This window comes from Lycium barbarum, chromosome 12 (genome assembly GCF_019175385.1).
Source record: "Lycium barbarum isolate Lr01 chromosome 12, ASM1917538v2, whole genome shotgun sequence".
Lineage (NCBI taxonomy): Eukaryota > Viridiplantae > Streptophyta > Magnoliopsida > Solanales > Solanaceae > Lycium > Lycium barbarum.
Window position 1 is genome coordinate 8376509 of NC_083348.1, and position 16399 is coordinate 8392907.

Consider the following 16399-nt stretch of genomic DNA (forward strand, 5'->3'; position numbering starts at 1 on the left):
CCATCTTTTGAACTTGTAAACTGCCCAAAGATTTCAACTGAAGAGAAAAACTGACTCCAAAGGCCATTTACAGAAGCAGAAGTTTTGCAAATTGTAGACCACTGTGATGGTGACAAAGTAGCTGGGCCTGATGGTTTCAATATGAGTTTCTTCAAAGCATGCGGGACAACAATAAAAGATGAACTGATGTTGACTATCCAAAACTTCCATCAGAATGAGTTTTTTGAGAAATCCCTTAATGCTACATTTATAGCTCTTAACCCCAAGAAGCATGGAGCAGAGGAACTAAAAGATTTTAGACCTATAAGTCTGATTGGGGGGGGGGGGGGGGGGCAAAATAATCTCTAAGTTGCTTACTGAGAGGCTGAAAACAGTGATGGATAAATTGGTGGATGTCCACCAAATGGCTTTCTTGAAAGGAAGACAAATTTTGGATGCAGCTTTGCTCGCAAATGAGCTGATGGACTCTAGGATGAGGCAGAATACTCTAGGAATTCTATGTAAACTGGATATAGAGAAGGCTTATGACCGGAGGTTTGGGGATAAAGAACTTAAGTATACAGAATAACTGTCTACTACTTAAGTGGCTATGGAGATTCTGCTTTGAAGATAGGGCCATCTGGAAAAGATTCATTGCACAGAAATATGGTCTTCTAAATCAGTGGACCACTTTGGAAGTTGATGGAACCTTTGGGTGTAGTGTATGGAAGACAATTAGAAGGTTGTGGCCCTTGCTAAATAGTAAAATGCACATAAAGGTGAGGAATGGACTAAAAACAAATTTTTGCAATGAAAAATGAATAGGAGATACTAGTCTAAAAGAGATGTTCCCAGACTTATACATCATAAGCCTTCAAAAGAATGCCACTGTCTTTCAATTGTGGAGCAATCAAGGGTGGAACTTGATTTTTAGAAGAGCCTTGAACGATTGGGAAATAGACAGAGTAACAAACTTGCTCCAGATTTTAGGTACCTTCCAGGGCACCTCCATTGGCCCTGATAGACCTGTCTGGGAGCTGCATAACAAGGGAGATTTCACAGTAAAATCTTATTTTTGGAACATGAATAGAAATCAGTTAATGCTAGTAGACTGGCCTTGGGAACTAATCTGGAAGGTCAAAGTTCCTCATAAGGTTGCCTGCTTTACATGGTTGGTGATCAGAAGAGCATGCCTAACTCATGAAGCGTTACAGTGAAGAGGTACTCAGATTTGCTCAAGGTGTTTTATGTGTGGACAAGAAACAGAGATCAATGGTCACCTGTTCCTACATTGCAAAACAGTTGTAAATCTGTGGAGCATGTTTTTATGTTTACTTGGAGTGAGTTGGGTCATGCCAAAAACCACCTTTGAACTTTTGAACAGCTGGAAAGGAATTGGAAAAAGAAGATCTAAGTAGAACTGGTGGAAGAGTATACCAGCATGCATCTGGTGGACACTATGGAAAGAAAGGAATGCAAGATGTTTTCATGATAATGGCAGCAGCACTCAAAAGATCAAGATGAAGTGCCTTAGTTTACTTTATTTTTGGTGTAAACAGGCTATAGTGGGGGAAGTAGAATCTTTAGTTGATTTTATAGGATATCTGTAAGCTCTAGTTTTTTTGCTGTTTCAGGGTAGTTTCAGCCTACCAATGGATGTAAGATTATACCTCATCACCATATGATGAGTTTTTTGTGTGAATACAAAGTTACCTTTTACTCAAAAAAAAAAATCACTTGGAGAAAAAGTTGAAATATTGTGAGTGAAAACCATCACTTCACTTGAAATATTCCGTAGACAGTTTATCAACTTCAAATTCCCTATTCCAAGTTGATGTTGAAAAATGGACAAAATGGTAAACAAGCATTGATTTGCAGTAAAGGCAATCCTGGAATATCTGCAGGTGGTGGTATACTTAGAAATCATAATGGGGACATGTCAATGGCATTTTCTTTTCACTTTGGAATCGGTACAAACAACAATGCCGAAGGAATGGCTATTCTCAAGGGTCTGCAATGGTGTACTGTAAATCGTATTGATAACGTTATTATTGAGTCCGACTCAATGATACTGGTTAATATGATCAATGGGAACTCCAACACTTCTTGGCAAATGATGGATATCATTATCAACATCAAGGAGGAAATGTGCAAAGGAAACTATAGCATTGTGCATTGCTATAGGGAAGCTAACACTGTAGCTGATGCTCTGGCTAATCACGCTGTTGCTAACAATGTACAGGCCCTCTTCACTGGTGCTTTGGTCTTGCCTAATCAGGTGAAATTGTCACTGAAAAGTGACCAGGACAACATGCCAAATTTCAGATTCAGGGTAAAGAGGAATCAATTCCAGTTTCCATAATGACGTCCATTTTTTGCTTAAAGCCTTCCCGTATGGACCTGGCTAGCTATTGGTCATCAAGATGTTTATCAATATCACTCCAATCATGGATTATGTCTATGCTCAACCTGGCATTCTCTTGCACAAAGACGGGCTTTTTATTCTAAGAATTACTCAGAATGACATGTTCATCTTCTTGTGTAAAGAGAGAGTCCCTGAATTTCCATTCTTGATCATTGCATTTAGTTGGTCCTTAGGATTTATCTTTTCAGTGTATCAAGTTTCATATGTTATGGCGGTATTGGCTTTAAGTCCCCCTCCCACCTGTAACGTCTCTTTTGTCGAAAATAAGCATGGTAGGGGTCCATGCCAAACCCCCCACCACCATGGGAAGTGAAAGACTGGGTGGATGGCTTGAAAAAAAAAAGGCATTGATTTGCAAACACTGTTTCAATATTTGCATAATGTTTAGTTTGAAACTATGTCTTAACACTTGTAGTAGATATTTCCAACCAAAAAGTATGTCTAGATAGGAATTGGAGACATATACCAACATAATTCACTTTATTAATTCTAGAGCAATGAATATGATTTAGATCACTTGTAATTTTTGCTCTTTAGTCTGACCTCATAACATATCGATACCAATCCCAACCCCGAGTTCAACCATTGCCATGAATTTATTATGCTAAGTCTCATGTTATCAATATTACTATTCATTCATATTAAGAAACATAAAGCAACAATAACTTATAGAACTTGTCCTCTTTCCCTTTTTTATGATCTGATACCCCTTTACCAAGTTTCAACAGGAATACATTAGTTAGTCGATTATATCACTTCATATTCATTTTGGAGATTATTAAGTTATCTATGTCAGTAGTTTATATTACTGAAGGAGTTACTACAAATCATAGCAAAACAGGCCTGTAAATATTATTCACATACATCTTTACATACATTCGGAGGTTGTTAGGGCCTATTATCCCACTTACCCACTTTTCACATTTGGAAAGTACATTTTCATCAGAACAATTTAAATGTCATACATAGGACTGTAAAATATATGTATAAGCATGAAATAAGATGGATGTGCACATAAAGCATTTTGTAACGAACTTTAGTATGAGACCATACAATGGAATGGGGAAAACAATCAATTGCCTAAAATAACATGTAATTTGCAGTGGCAGGTGATGCCATCATCATACTAAATTTTTCTCAACATTACATATTGTTAGGAGCCCAGAAACTTTGTTGACCTTCTCTGTACTTCCAAACACGACACAGAAATAAGGCAACACGTCAACTATTATTTACTGCCAACAAATAGAATAAGTTTTACAAATAGAGAAAGAACTTCATTACATGTAACGACCAAGGTATTTTGAAATACCTTAACCTCCAAATCTGCCAGAGAAAATCCTACAGAAAAAACTGCCCCTCTTTCCTTCTTCTTAGTACAATATAACACACAGTAACTGCCTAAACTGCTAAGTAACTGCTATGTAACTACTGGATATATATACACATAATAATTAATTAATAAAACATTTACAATTAAGCCTTATTTTCACCCTTTTTCATGCGGTTATAGACCCTAGTGGCAGCAGGTCTAACAATACCCGCCCCAACGAGTTTCACCTTGTCCTCACGGTGAAAATGAGGAAACTGTCCATCAATGACTTCATAGGATTCCCAAGTGTTCTCAAAGTCTGGTAAGTCCTTCCACTTAATCAAAACCTCTTGGGAGCCATTCAAGAGTGTCCGACAGTCTACTACACCTTCAGGTTGCACTTGTATTTCAAGTTCTTCGGATAAGAAAGGAGGGAGCTGCTGAACTAGAATAGAATCCTTCACAGCACTCTTTAGCCAAGAAACATGAAATACAGGATGCACCCGTGAATGAGGGGGTAAATCGAGGCGATAAGAAACTTCGTCAATTTTATTCAAGACAGTACATGGCCCATAGTAACGAGGACTTAACTTCTTATTAACCTTTTCAGCAAGTGACCGAAGCCTGAAAGGTTGAATGCGAAGATAAACCAAATCACCAGGCTGAAACACAACTTCATGGCGCTTACCATCAGCATAAACTTTCATTTGAGCTTGAGCATGGGCCAAATTAGCTTTGAGTTCATCTAAAATAGTGTTGCGAGCGGCAAGCTACTGGTTGACCTCTTCAACGGCAGAAATTTCATTAGTGAACCGCAACAAAGAGGGAGGATCTCGCCCATATAAAGCTTTAAAAGGGGTCATCTTGGTGGAACCATGGTAAGTGGTATTGAACCAAAATTCAGCCTAAGGAATTTATCTTGGCCATTGTTTTGGATGTGCCCTATAAAACGTAAATAAGTCTCCAAGAAGCGGTTGACAACCTCAGTTTGACCATCCGTTTGAGGGTGATAACCTGAGCTCAATTTGAGGCCAGTACCGGACAGCTTGAATAATTCTTGCCAAAATTGGCTGATAAAAACCCGATCCCGATTAGAAACAATAGATTTGGGAAAACCATGCAAACGTACAACTTCACGGCAACATTCTTTGCTGTGTATGGATGATATAAAAGGAGAAAATGACTATATTTAGTGAAACGGTCCACCACAACAAGTATAGTATCATTTCCCATTGCTTTTGGTAACCCGCTGATGAAATCCATAGAAATATCATCCCAAACTTGAGATGGAATAGGTAATGGCTACAGCAAACCAGCGGGACTAAGGGCTTCATACTTGTTCTGCATGCAAACTTCACAACTAGCCACAAAGTTCTGTACATCCCTTTTGATTCCATTCCAATACAACACTTGTGAAATGCGCTTGTATGTCCGGAAAAAGCCTGAGTGACCACCTGCAAGTGAGGAATGAAATTCCCTAAGGAGCATGGGAATGTGTAATGACGAACGGGGAATCACCAGCCGACTTTTGAAAAATAGGCAGCCAGTTTTTAGAGCATAATTCGGTTGTGAAGCCGAATCTTGAAGCAAATCTTGTGTCAACTGACAAAGTTGATCGTCCTGTTGAATTTCTGTGGAAAGATCATCTAAGGTACTGTTGCGTAAAACAGAAACAGCCATGAAATGAAATTGGTGGGACAAGGCATCAGCTGCCTTATTTTCACAACCTGGGCGATATTGAATCTCAAAATCAAATCCCATCAACTTGGTAATCCACTTTTGTTGCTCCTCTGCCATAATAGCATGCTGGTCCATGAGAAATTGGAGACGTCGTTGATCTATTCGTATAATGAAATGTCGACCCATCGGGTAATGACGCCACTTTTGTACAGCAAAAACAATAGCCATTAACTCCCTTTCGTAAACATATTTTGATTGAGCTCGAATTGAAAACCTTTGACTAAGAAAGGCGATGGGACGTCCTTCTTACATTAGGACAGCTCCAATCCCTAATCCCGAAGCATCTGTTTCAACCAGGAACACCTTGTTAAAATCTGGTAGCGCCAAAACTGGCAAAGTGACCATAGCTTCCTTCAGAGAATCAAAAGCTAATTGAGCTTCTGTATTCCAACGAAAAGCATCTTTCTTGGGCAATTGTGTGAGCGGCCTAGCCATTTTTCCATAGTCACGAGCAAACTTCCTATAGTAACCGGTGAGTCCCAAAAATCCCCGCAAACCTTTAATATGTTTGGGACTTGGCCAAATAACCATGCTTGTTATTTTGGCAGGATCCGCCGAGACTCCACTTCCGGAAATAATATGTCCGGAGTACTCTAGTTGTTGCTGTCCAAAATGACATTTTTTTCGATTGACAACCAAGTTATGAAGTTTTAAAATTTGTAGCACCTCCCACAAATGATCCAAGTAAGTAGGAAAATTTGCACTATAAACTAATATGTCATCAAAAAAGACCAATATAAACTTGCGTAAGTAAGGCCGAAATATCTAATTCATCAAGGCTTGAAAAGTAGATGGAGCGTTAGACAACCCAAATGGCATGACCAAAAACTTATAATGTCCTTTATGTGCACGAAAAGCTGTCTTTGCTACATCTTCCTTGCAAACCCGGATTTGATGGTACCCCGATCTTAGATCCAACTTCAAAAATATAGTGGCATCCCCAAGCTCATCCAGTAGTTCTTCGTTGGAATTGGAAATTTATCGGGAATAGTAATCTTATTAAGGGCCCGATAATCTACACAAAATTGCCAACTACCATCTTTTTTGCGAACTAGCAACACTGGACTGGAAAAAGGAGTTGTACTTGGTTGAATGATACCAGCTACAAGCATTTCCTGGACAATTCGCTCAATCTCATTTTTCTGATAATGAGGGTGAACTCCTGAACGGAAAAGAGATGTAACTCCAGTACCTTCGGAATCGGTAGTCAATCCTATTTCCGATAGGGGCAGTTGACAATTGAATCCGATTTTTACCATTATTTTCATATCCGTAATAGTGCAAAAAGAAGGCCCGACTCCAAGTTGTTCAAGAATAGTGGCGTTGAGTTTCTCAACCCTTTGACTTAGGATTAGTCAGTTCTATTTCTCGATGGGGCGGGGAAGGCATATAACTCAGCGGTAGAATGTCACCTTGACGTGGTGGAAGTCATCAGTTCGAGCCTGATTATCCCTAAGGGTAATAATATGGACGAATATTGGGTGGATTAGATCCCTCTTTAAGTCGGATAGCATGATCACGACTTCTATTGGGTGGCAACCCTTTCATTTCCTCAAATAAAGTTCCAAATCTGGGTTAGAGTTCCCAGCTTGCTGAGACGCAATTCTGCCTTCATCTCCTCTCTCAGGCCATTTATAAAAATTTCCATCAAAACCGTATCATCAGCATCTTTCAAGGGTGCTGAAAGTAATTCGAGATCTTCTCTGTATCGGGCCACGCTTCCAATCTGTTGCAATCCTATCAAAACCTCATATAAGTTCCCTAATTGTGATGGAGTAAATCGTTGGAGTATGGCGAAACACATCCCATCTGACAATCGGCGTTCTTGTCTCCCACCATTGGAACCAGTTTAGGGCTCTACCTTCAAGGCAAACAGCAGCAACCTCCGAGTTATCCTTGTTATCAATGCCACTGAAATGAAAATAATGCTCTGCTCGGTTAAGCCAACCATATGGATTATCACCAGAGAATACGGGCAGTTCCAGTCTTCAAGGACGCGTTTCATCACGAAATTGTGGCTGAACTTCTCGAAATCCATCTCCTCTACGATTGTTGATGTTCTCTACCATCACATCTGCGTCTTTAATTGGATCTTCCTGAACCACTGATTTTCCTTTCATATGTTGAAGAATTTCAGCGTCATGTTCATTTTTTTTTCATCCAGTCCCGTAACTGCCCCAGGTAATTACGTACTGAACCAATCTCCTCTTGTACTTCGTCCATTGTCTTCTCTAACCCTTCAATCCTTCCCACCATTCTGATTGAAACCATGAAGGCTCTGATACCAAAAATATTAGGAACCCAGAAACTTTGCTAACCTTATCTGTAGACTTCCAGACACAACACAGAAATAAGAGCAACACTTCAACTATTATTTACTGCCAACAAATAGAATAAGTTTTACAAATAGAGAAAGAACTTCACTACATCTAACGACCAAGGTATTTTATTTTATTTTTTGAGAATGGTAATATTAATGACCAAGGTATTTTTAGGAACCTTAACCTCCAAATCTGCCAGAGAAAATCCTACAGAAAAAACTGCCCCTCTTTCCTAATTCTTAGTACAATATAACACACAATAACTGCCTAAACTGCTAAGTAACTGCTATGTAACTACTGGATATACATACACATTATAATTAATTAATTAATAGAACATTTACAATTAGCCTTATTTTCACCCTTTTTCCGGCGGTTATAGACCCTAGTGACAGCAGGTCTAACACATATTTACATGTAAATGTATGACAATGAACTTTTCTGTTTCTACATGGTAACTTCTAATAGAAACTGCTCAATTACATTGTTTTTTCTTTATACCGAATAATTTCAGACAATCTTTTTATTAATAATCATTTTTAGACCACTAAATCTAGCATTTACTGATCAGCATCGAATTGTATCCGTAACAACCAAATCTATTCACATATTGTCCAGCATAATTAGCATTAGGCACGGGAGTATATAAGCATGATTAAGCACCAAGTAGAACAACAATGCAGTATGTACCTCTCAATGAGAACATTTTCGCAGCTGGTGCACGATGTGAAGGCATTGCAAGAGCTAAGCCTTTAGGATCAAACATGTACAAGAAGCCATCTGAAACAACTGATACAAAATCACTTATTGAAAAACAACTAAGCAATCCCAGCCCATAGTTCATCGTATCACCACGCAGACTCCAAGGTGGAAGAAACTGAAGTCCAGCTACTTCATCTCTACTTAAGTTTGCCCCTTCAAGGATGACAACTAGCGCAGGCCCTTGAAAGTCACCTGCAAAATAAGAGGTTTCTAGAATGAAGACAAGGGCATCTACGGTGCGTAAAATCTAGTCTGCTTACTTTCAAGAGACACAAAATGTATGAGGGGAGGTAGCACAGAAGTTATTCTTCAGAAAAGTTACAGAAGCAATGACACGTGTTACAATGTACTTTAGTAATCCTTTAGGATGCCGGTTATTGGTTATGTTCTTATTGTGTTAGCAAATTATTCATGATCCGCATTCCAGATTTCTTTTCTTTCTTCCTCTTTTTTTTTTTTCGGTGGTGTTGGGGTTTCATTTAATAATTTTTTTGCCGTTTAAGAAGTAACTCGATGGACAATACTTAGGAATCCTATTTTGTCTAGGATAATAGGTATTAGAGTATGTCCCTTACCTTAAAATGGAGCTAGATACAACTTAGAATTCATTCATCTCGGTGGGTAGGAATTAGACTTTACTTTCTAAAGGCCACATAATGAGGGACCAAGATGACAATAAAAGCTACTACCCCGTTTCAATTTATGTAAGCCTATTTACTTTTTAGTCCATTTGAAAACAATGACCCTTTTTTTAAACTTGAAAACAATTTACCTTTAAACTTAACTTTTTACCCTTAATGAGAAGCTTTTATGGCCACACAAATGTTATTGCATCTCTAAAACCAAGTTTCAAAACTCTTATAGCCCACACAAATATTATGCCATGTTTAAGACCACAAGTTTCAAAAATCTTCCTTATTTCCCTGAACTCCATGGCCAGTCAAACAGGTTCACATACATAGAAACGTAGGGTCTTAGAAGACAGCAGAGGTAATGGTGAAGTTAACGATGTACTATAGTAGTCCTTAAAAGCAGGTTCTTAGGATTTGGGTTATTTGCTAGGTTACTATTTGTTTAGATTATTTTTCATTATATGAAATCTAGGTGCTTTTCCAGTTATCTTATGGTACACTTCTTTCCTTCTTTTTTTTTTTTTTCTTTTTCTTTTTCGGAAATTGGTAACGACTTGTACTCACAGTAAAATTCAACTTCAATTGACGCTGAATTGTGATCTTTACAGCGAAAGTATAAGGAGAACCCAACAAAAACTTACACTTTTTCTATTAAATCTACCAGGTCTCCTATTTCTCCCACAAATTTTGTTTACACTTCTTTCCTTTTATAAGAGATATTTTATGGAAAAAGGTTAGGAATCCTAGTTTGTTGAGGATAATAGGTTTAAGAAAGTTTTTCTGCTAATACATGGAGCAAGAAAAAACATTTAGTCATTCATCCTCTTATCTTGGATTTTTGCCACTTCTGAGATCTACAATGGAACTTGGGATTTCTTTGCTTCGTAGCAGTCTTCTATGGGCTTTTCATTCGTTTCCTTCAGATAAACTAAGGTTTTTATATGAATTGAATGCATAAGAAACTACTGTACTTCCTCCTGCATCACCACATTAATGTAGGAAAGAATTAATCAGAAAAAGCAATCAGAATAACTATGTCAAGGGGGCACAGCTCAACTGTAATGCAGAGTGCAAGAAATAATGAGAACATTTAGGAAGCTCGTAAACTATTTAAAACACGAAGATCAAAGTGCTAAATGGGCAAAAAAACTGTGGTAAATGGGCAAAAGAACTATCTTCTAGAAGGATGATTGGCATGAGGTTGGCAAACTGAAAATGCTCTTCCGAGACATATACAATCTTGTGCTTCAACAGCATAGGTCTATTGCAGAATTATGGGCAACCCAAGGGTGGAACTTTACCTACAGAAGACATTTGAATGACTGGGAAATAGAAAGAGTGGCTCAATTTTTTAGCACAATTGAACAATTCAGTGGGCTTCAGACAGGTGAAGATGCTTTAAGGTGGCTGGGCAGTAGTAGTGGGTCCTTCAAGTTCAGTACAGCTTACAGAATGATGAATCACCCCTCAGGATAATTTGATGAAGAGATGGATCTCATTGTGTTCCAGATGTTTCTTTTGTGGAGAAAAGGCAGAAACAGTTGATCATCTATTTCTACATTGCAAAATTACAGGACAACTATGGAGAATATTCTTAAACCTGAAAGGCATATCTTGGACTATGCCTGGTAAGGTGTTCAGAAGCACTAAAGAGTTGGGAGGAAGCAGGTCCGCAGGCAAAAGACAAGTAGATAGAGAATTGTCCCTGCTTGTATCTGGTACAATATGGAAGGAGAGGAACTCTAGATGTTTTGAGAATGTATAGAATAGCAATGCAGAAGTTCAAGCTGAATTGTATTTTGGTGTTATGTTTTTGGTGTAATCAGATATACTCAAATGATACTGTCTCTATCATTGATGTTTTAGATTCAATATAGTCATAGAACAGTAGATTTTTGGAGTTCTCTTGTATATATGGTTTCAGTACAACCCATGTACTGTTTTGCTCATGATGAAATATAGTTACAGTTACCAGTTTCAAAAAAAAAAAATGCATAGTGTCTATCAATAGCGATCAACAGTGTGGGTGAAAGCGCAGCATATTAGAGATGGAACTAGTTGGGGAAATCAAAGCCACCTTACAAAGTTTATTAATGTGGTTGGTCACTCATAAAGCTTGCCTCACCCATAGCAATCTGCAGAGAAGGGGAATGACAATTTGCAGTAGGTGCTTTATGTGTAATAGAGGTGAAAAGCTGCAGCCACCTCTTTTCGGCATTTTCCAGTGGCCCGCCAGATCTGGCCATTATTCTTCAACTTATTCAGGGTACAATTCGTTATGCAATTCTCAGTCAAAGTGCTAGTGAACTGCTGGGGACTCAAAGAAATCAGTAAGCTATTGAAGAAGATTTGGAGTATAGTACTTGCTTGTGTATGTTGGGTTATAAGGAAGGAAATAAATGGCAGATGCTTTGAAGGAAAAACAGATACTGTACAGTGTACAGAAGCTCAAATACAAATGTTTGCGGTTGTTGTCTTTTTGGTGGAACCTACAGGATAGGTGTTTGTACAGGTTTTTGTATAGTGGAATCCTCTCTTTTTGTTTCTTTCTAATTCCTCAGTGTATTGACTATGCACTTTCTTAGTGCCAAGCTGCATTGCTAACATTATATTAATTGGAATGAAAAGAAGTTTCAATGATGAAACACAGAAGTAAAAGCAAGGTAATGGAATGCAGACACAATCCTCCGATATACAGAAGAGGAAAAGAACACAAATAAGAAACAGCAATTGACAGATACTATGCTTATAGCACATCTTTTTTTTGAAATCGCTATGCTTATAGCACATCTTTTACTACATTATCATATTATCTTGCTGCTATTTTTTTTTTGATTAAGCACCGGGTGTCCGGGTCTCTTTGAGCCCCGACTAATCCCGGGGGTGCACAGGCCCTCGGCAAGGAGTTTCCCGCAAGTGCACCACGGGTAATTCAGGGTTTTACCCCAGTCCGATGGCCCTCAGAAATTGTTTGCACCCAGTGGGTTTCGAACTTGAGACCTTGAAAGGGAGCACCCCAAGGCTCGAGCCAATTACCACCAGGCCAACCCCTGAGGGTTAATATTATCTTGCTGCTATTACTACTTCTTATTACCGTTTATGTCTCCTTGAGCCTGGGGGTCTATCGGAAACAGCCTCTCTACCCGTCACAGGGTAGAGTTCAGGTCTGCGTACACTTTGCCCTCCCCAAACCCCACCTGGTGGGATTATACTGGGTATGTTGTTGCTATTGTTGTTGTTGTTATTATGCTTATGCACATGCTGATGGCGTAAAGATCATCAGTGAAATTCCTTCCATTTCTCTAAGACAAAATCAAACATAAAAAAAACACCTCACTATCCATATTATTGTGCAGTAAGACGATCAACCGCCTACCTCTAAATGAGAAGGTATACTTAAGTCATCCGATCAAAATACTAACCTTTAAAACTCTAGTGTTATTCTTGGTTGGTTGCAAAAGGTGCATGTCTCACACATGACAACCTTCAGAAAAGAGAAATTAGCATATGCAATAGCTATTTACTTTGCGGACAACAAACAGAGGATGTCAATCATCTATTTCTCCATTGTACCTTCACTTTGCAGATATGGAGCTTCTACCTCAACATTATAGGGGTTAAATCGACAATGCCGAGGACAACGAAAGAATTATTAGAGTGCTGGCACCTGCGAGGTCTAAGAAAGGCAAAGACGAATACTTGGATGCCATCCCTTCAGTCAACTAGTGGATTCTTTGGAAAGAAAGGAACAGTAGAATTTTTTAAAGCAAATCAGAATCTTTAATTAGCATTAAATACAGATGTATATCTTCTCTTTTTGTGGCACAACATGGCCCTTGCAAATGACATTGAATCTATGGTTGACTTTCTCAGCTCATTACATATGTCGTAATGCAGCCCTTATCAATTTTTACAGCAGTTACTTGTTGCTAAATGAATATACTTCCTTTAACAATCAAAAAGAAAAACTGCAGAGAAGTTAGCAAGCCATACAGCATCTGGAAGGTGCTCCAAATTCAAGAAACGCACAGTAATCACATGTTTCTGCCCTTAAGACCATCAGAGAAATAACCAATGAGTAGGAGGTTCAGAAAACTACATTACCTAGATTATGCTGCAGAAGGGACTGACACTGATGTTCTCTTCTGTCAAAAATCAGATGAAGCTTTTTCGCTTTGCAGCAATCTGCTAACTCAAGTAAGTCGTACAATAGGAAATCAGTTTTTCCATACAACTCCAAAAGTTCACATATTTTTGTGTAATCCATGCACGGTAAGTCTTTTGTCATTTCTTCACTGACTAATGACACACTTCGAAGTGATTGAACACCCAATCTTTCAGCAAGATTCTGGCTTATAGACGGATGAACAAGACGTTTTCCGCCAACGGTGTTGCTCTCCATCCAAGGAGCATCGTTATAAACAAGGTTTCCAGCACTCATAAGAACTCCAGAAGAATCAGGAAGTAATAAAGGAGTACTAGAAGCCTCAAACATTAAGCTGTCCATGTTGCAATCTGCAATTGCTTCAAGGACATGATTGACAAAACTCAGTTGATCGGCAGACAGGGGGTATCCTTTCACATCATTTTGCAATGTTTGTAAAACATGGAAGTAATCAAAAACATCAAAACTGAGTCTAACACCTAACTCCACAAGCAAATCTGTGAAATCCGTTAACTCAGACGGTACAACATACAAGTAGGGGCTGAATTTCACAGGAGAATCAAAAGCAAGTACAGCAGGAGAAACAAAATCATCTCCTATCCAAACCCACCGAGCACCATCTAAGGTAGACTTGAGAACCTCGAAGTCGTTACTACCAATAAATTCTTGCAACTGCGAATAAATTAAGAGCACCTGCTCCTGCAAAACTGAATCAAAATTAGGTGCTACATCTGAGCTTTCATTTACCTCCACATAGAATTTAGAAAGTCCAAGCAATTGTTCAGACAGAATCTCTATACTTGGGCTATCCATCCAACCAAGTTTATGTTGCAGATGCTCTGAACATTCACCGTCCAGGATATGCATCTTAGATGAAACCATCCACATCTGTGACTTGGGCCGAACATTAATTGGCATTGCAATTTTTCTTCGTGAGGCTAACCACGGCAATCCTCTGATAGGCGGATCTACAAGTACAGGACACCAACTGATAGATCTCAGTGCTGACCAAAATTCTTCTCCAGTCATATCGACAATCCAGTTGCTGAGAAATGAAATAATTCCTGAGAGGTTATCAGTAACATCAACAGCTCCTTCACTAAGACATAACCCCTGAGAAGTTTCATGACCAATACTGGAGTCCCCGTCCTGTGATGCGAGCTTTGAAGCCACTGTGTCCAACAAGTAAAGCAACCTGCTACCATTCTTCACCGCTTCTAACTCTTCAGAATTATGTAACAATGCCACAGATGTGGCACAATCAAGCAAACCAGTAAAGCTTAAAGATTGCCGAAGCCCAAGGTTAACCAAAATCTCAAGAAACTCAGGACTAGAGAACTTTTCAGATGGAAAGAAGGCACCTCCATGCAACAAAATTTCCAGTTCCGGGATACGAGGATCATAAAGCCTACAGAAACATCACAAAAATTCCACAATCATATATGTCAGAACATACTCCACGTGTTATATAGATATATATATAGATATATATATATATATATATATATATATATATATATATATATATATATATATATAATAAGTGCCAAGGAGGGACGAACACAGCAGTCCCTCCTAGTACCCACCGCTTTTCAAATTGTACCCGCAGTGAATATTTGTACCAAAAGCTATATAACTTATACACTTTATTCAACTATTTTTATATCCCACGTAGACATATGTCATAATACTTAATATTTATTCCCTTCTCATGTGTAGACATATGCACTTCAAATTTAATTCTCCGTCATATTTATTTCCTCCGTGCACTTTTACTTGTTCACTTTTGACTTTTCGTGTTCTAACTTAATATTTATTCTCTTCTCATGTATAGACATATGCAGTTCAATTTTAATTCTCCTACACAAATTTATTTCCTCCATGCACTTTTACTTGTTTACTTTTGGCTTTTTACATTCTTATAGAAAAAAGTACCAAAAGCTATATAACTTGTACACTTTATTCAACTATTTTTATATCCCACGTAGACATATGTCATAACACTTAATATTTATTCCCTTCTCATGTATAGACGTATGCACTTCAAATTTAATTCTTCGACATATTTATTTCCTCCGTGCACTTTTACTTGTTCACTTTTAACTTTTCATGTTCTAACCGAATATTTATTCTCTTCTCATGTATAGACATATGCAGTTCAATTTTAATTCTCCTACACAAATTTATTTCCTCCATGCACTTTTACTTGTTCACTTTTGGCTTTTTACATTTTTCTATTATATATAAGTCCCTTAAAGGGACGAACACAGCTTTAAACAGCTGTACCAAAAGCTTCACAGATTATACCCGCAATGAATGCTTATACCATAAGCTATATAACTTGTACAGTTTTCCCAACTATTTTCCTATCTCACGTGGACATTTCTAATATGCCATAGTACTTAATATTTATTCATTTCTCAAGTATAGAAGTATGCACTTCAATTTAAATTCTCCAACACATTTATTTCCTCCATGTACTTTTACTTGTTCACTTTTGACTTTTCACGTTCTTACCGAGTATTTATTCTCTTTTCATGTATAGGCATATGCAGTTCAATTTTAATTCTCTTACACAAATTTATTTCCTCCGTGCACTTTTACTTGTTCACTTTTGACTTTTCACGTTCTTTAAGAATTAGTAAATCCCACGTGGATGTATGCCATAGTACTGAATATTTATTTTCTTCTCATGTATATACGCATGCACTTCAATTTTAATTCTCCGACATGTATTTATTTCCTCCGTGCACTTTTACTTGTTCACTTTTGACTTTTCACGTTCTTGCTGAATATTTATTTTCTTCTCATGTATACATATATGCACTTCAATTTTAAAGGGACGAACACAGCTTTAAACAGTTGTACCAAAAGCTTCACAGATTGTACCAGCAATGAATGCTTATACCATAAGCTATATAACTTGTACACTTGACCCAACTATTTTCCTATCTCACGTGGACATTTCTAATATGTCATAGTACTTAATATTTATTCCATAGACGTATGCACTTCAATTTTAATTCCCCGATACATTTATTTTCTCCGTGCACTTTTACTTGT

General features: G+C 38.0%; 1 protein-coding gene across 2 annotated transcripts in view; it reads right to left on the reverse strand.

The window, feature by feature from the left end:
- Positions 1–16399, reverse strand: part of LOC132622327 (uncharacterized) — a 62100-nt gene that overhangs the window by 31241 nt on the left and 14460 nt on the right. For both annotated transcript variants that reach the window (XM_060336916.1, XM_060336917.1), the window contains exons 4-5: positions 13276–14744; positions 8468–8731 (exon numbers count right to left, since the gene is read on the reverse strand). In XM_060336916.1, the coding sequence (XP_060192899.1) occupies positions 8468–8731; positions 13276–14744 (1733 nt within the window). The remainder of the gene's footprint in view (positions 1–8467; positions 8732–13275; positions 14745–16399) is intronic.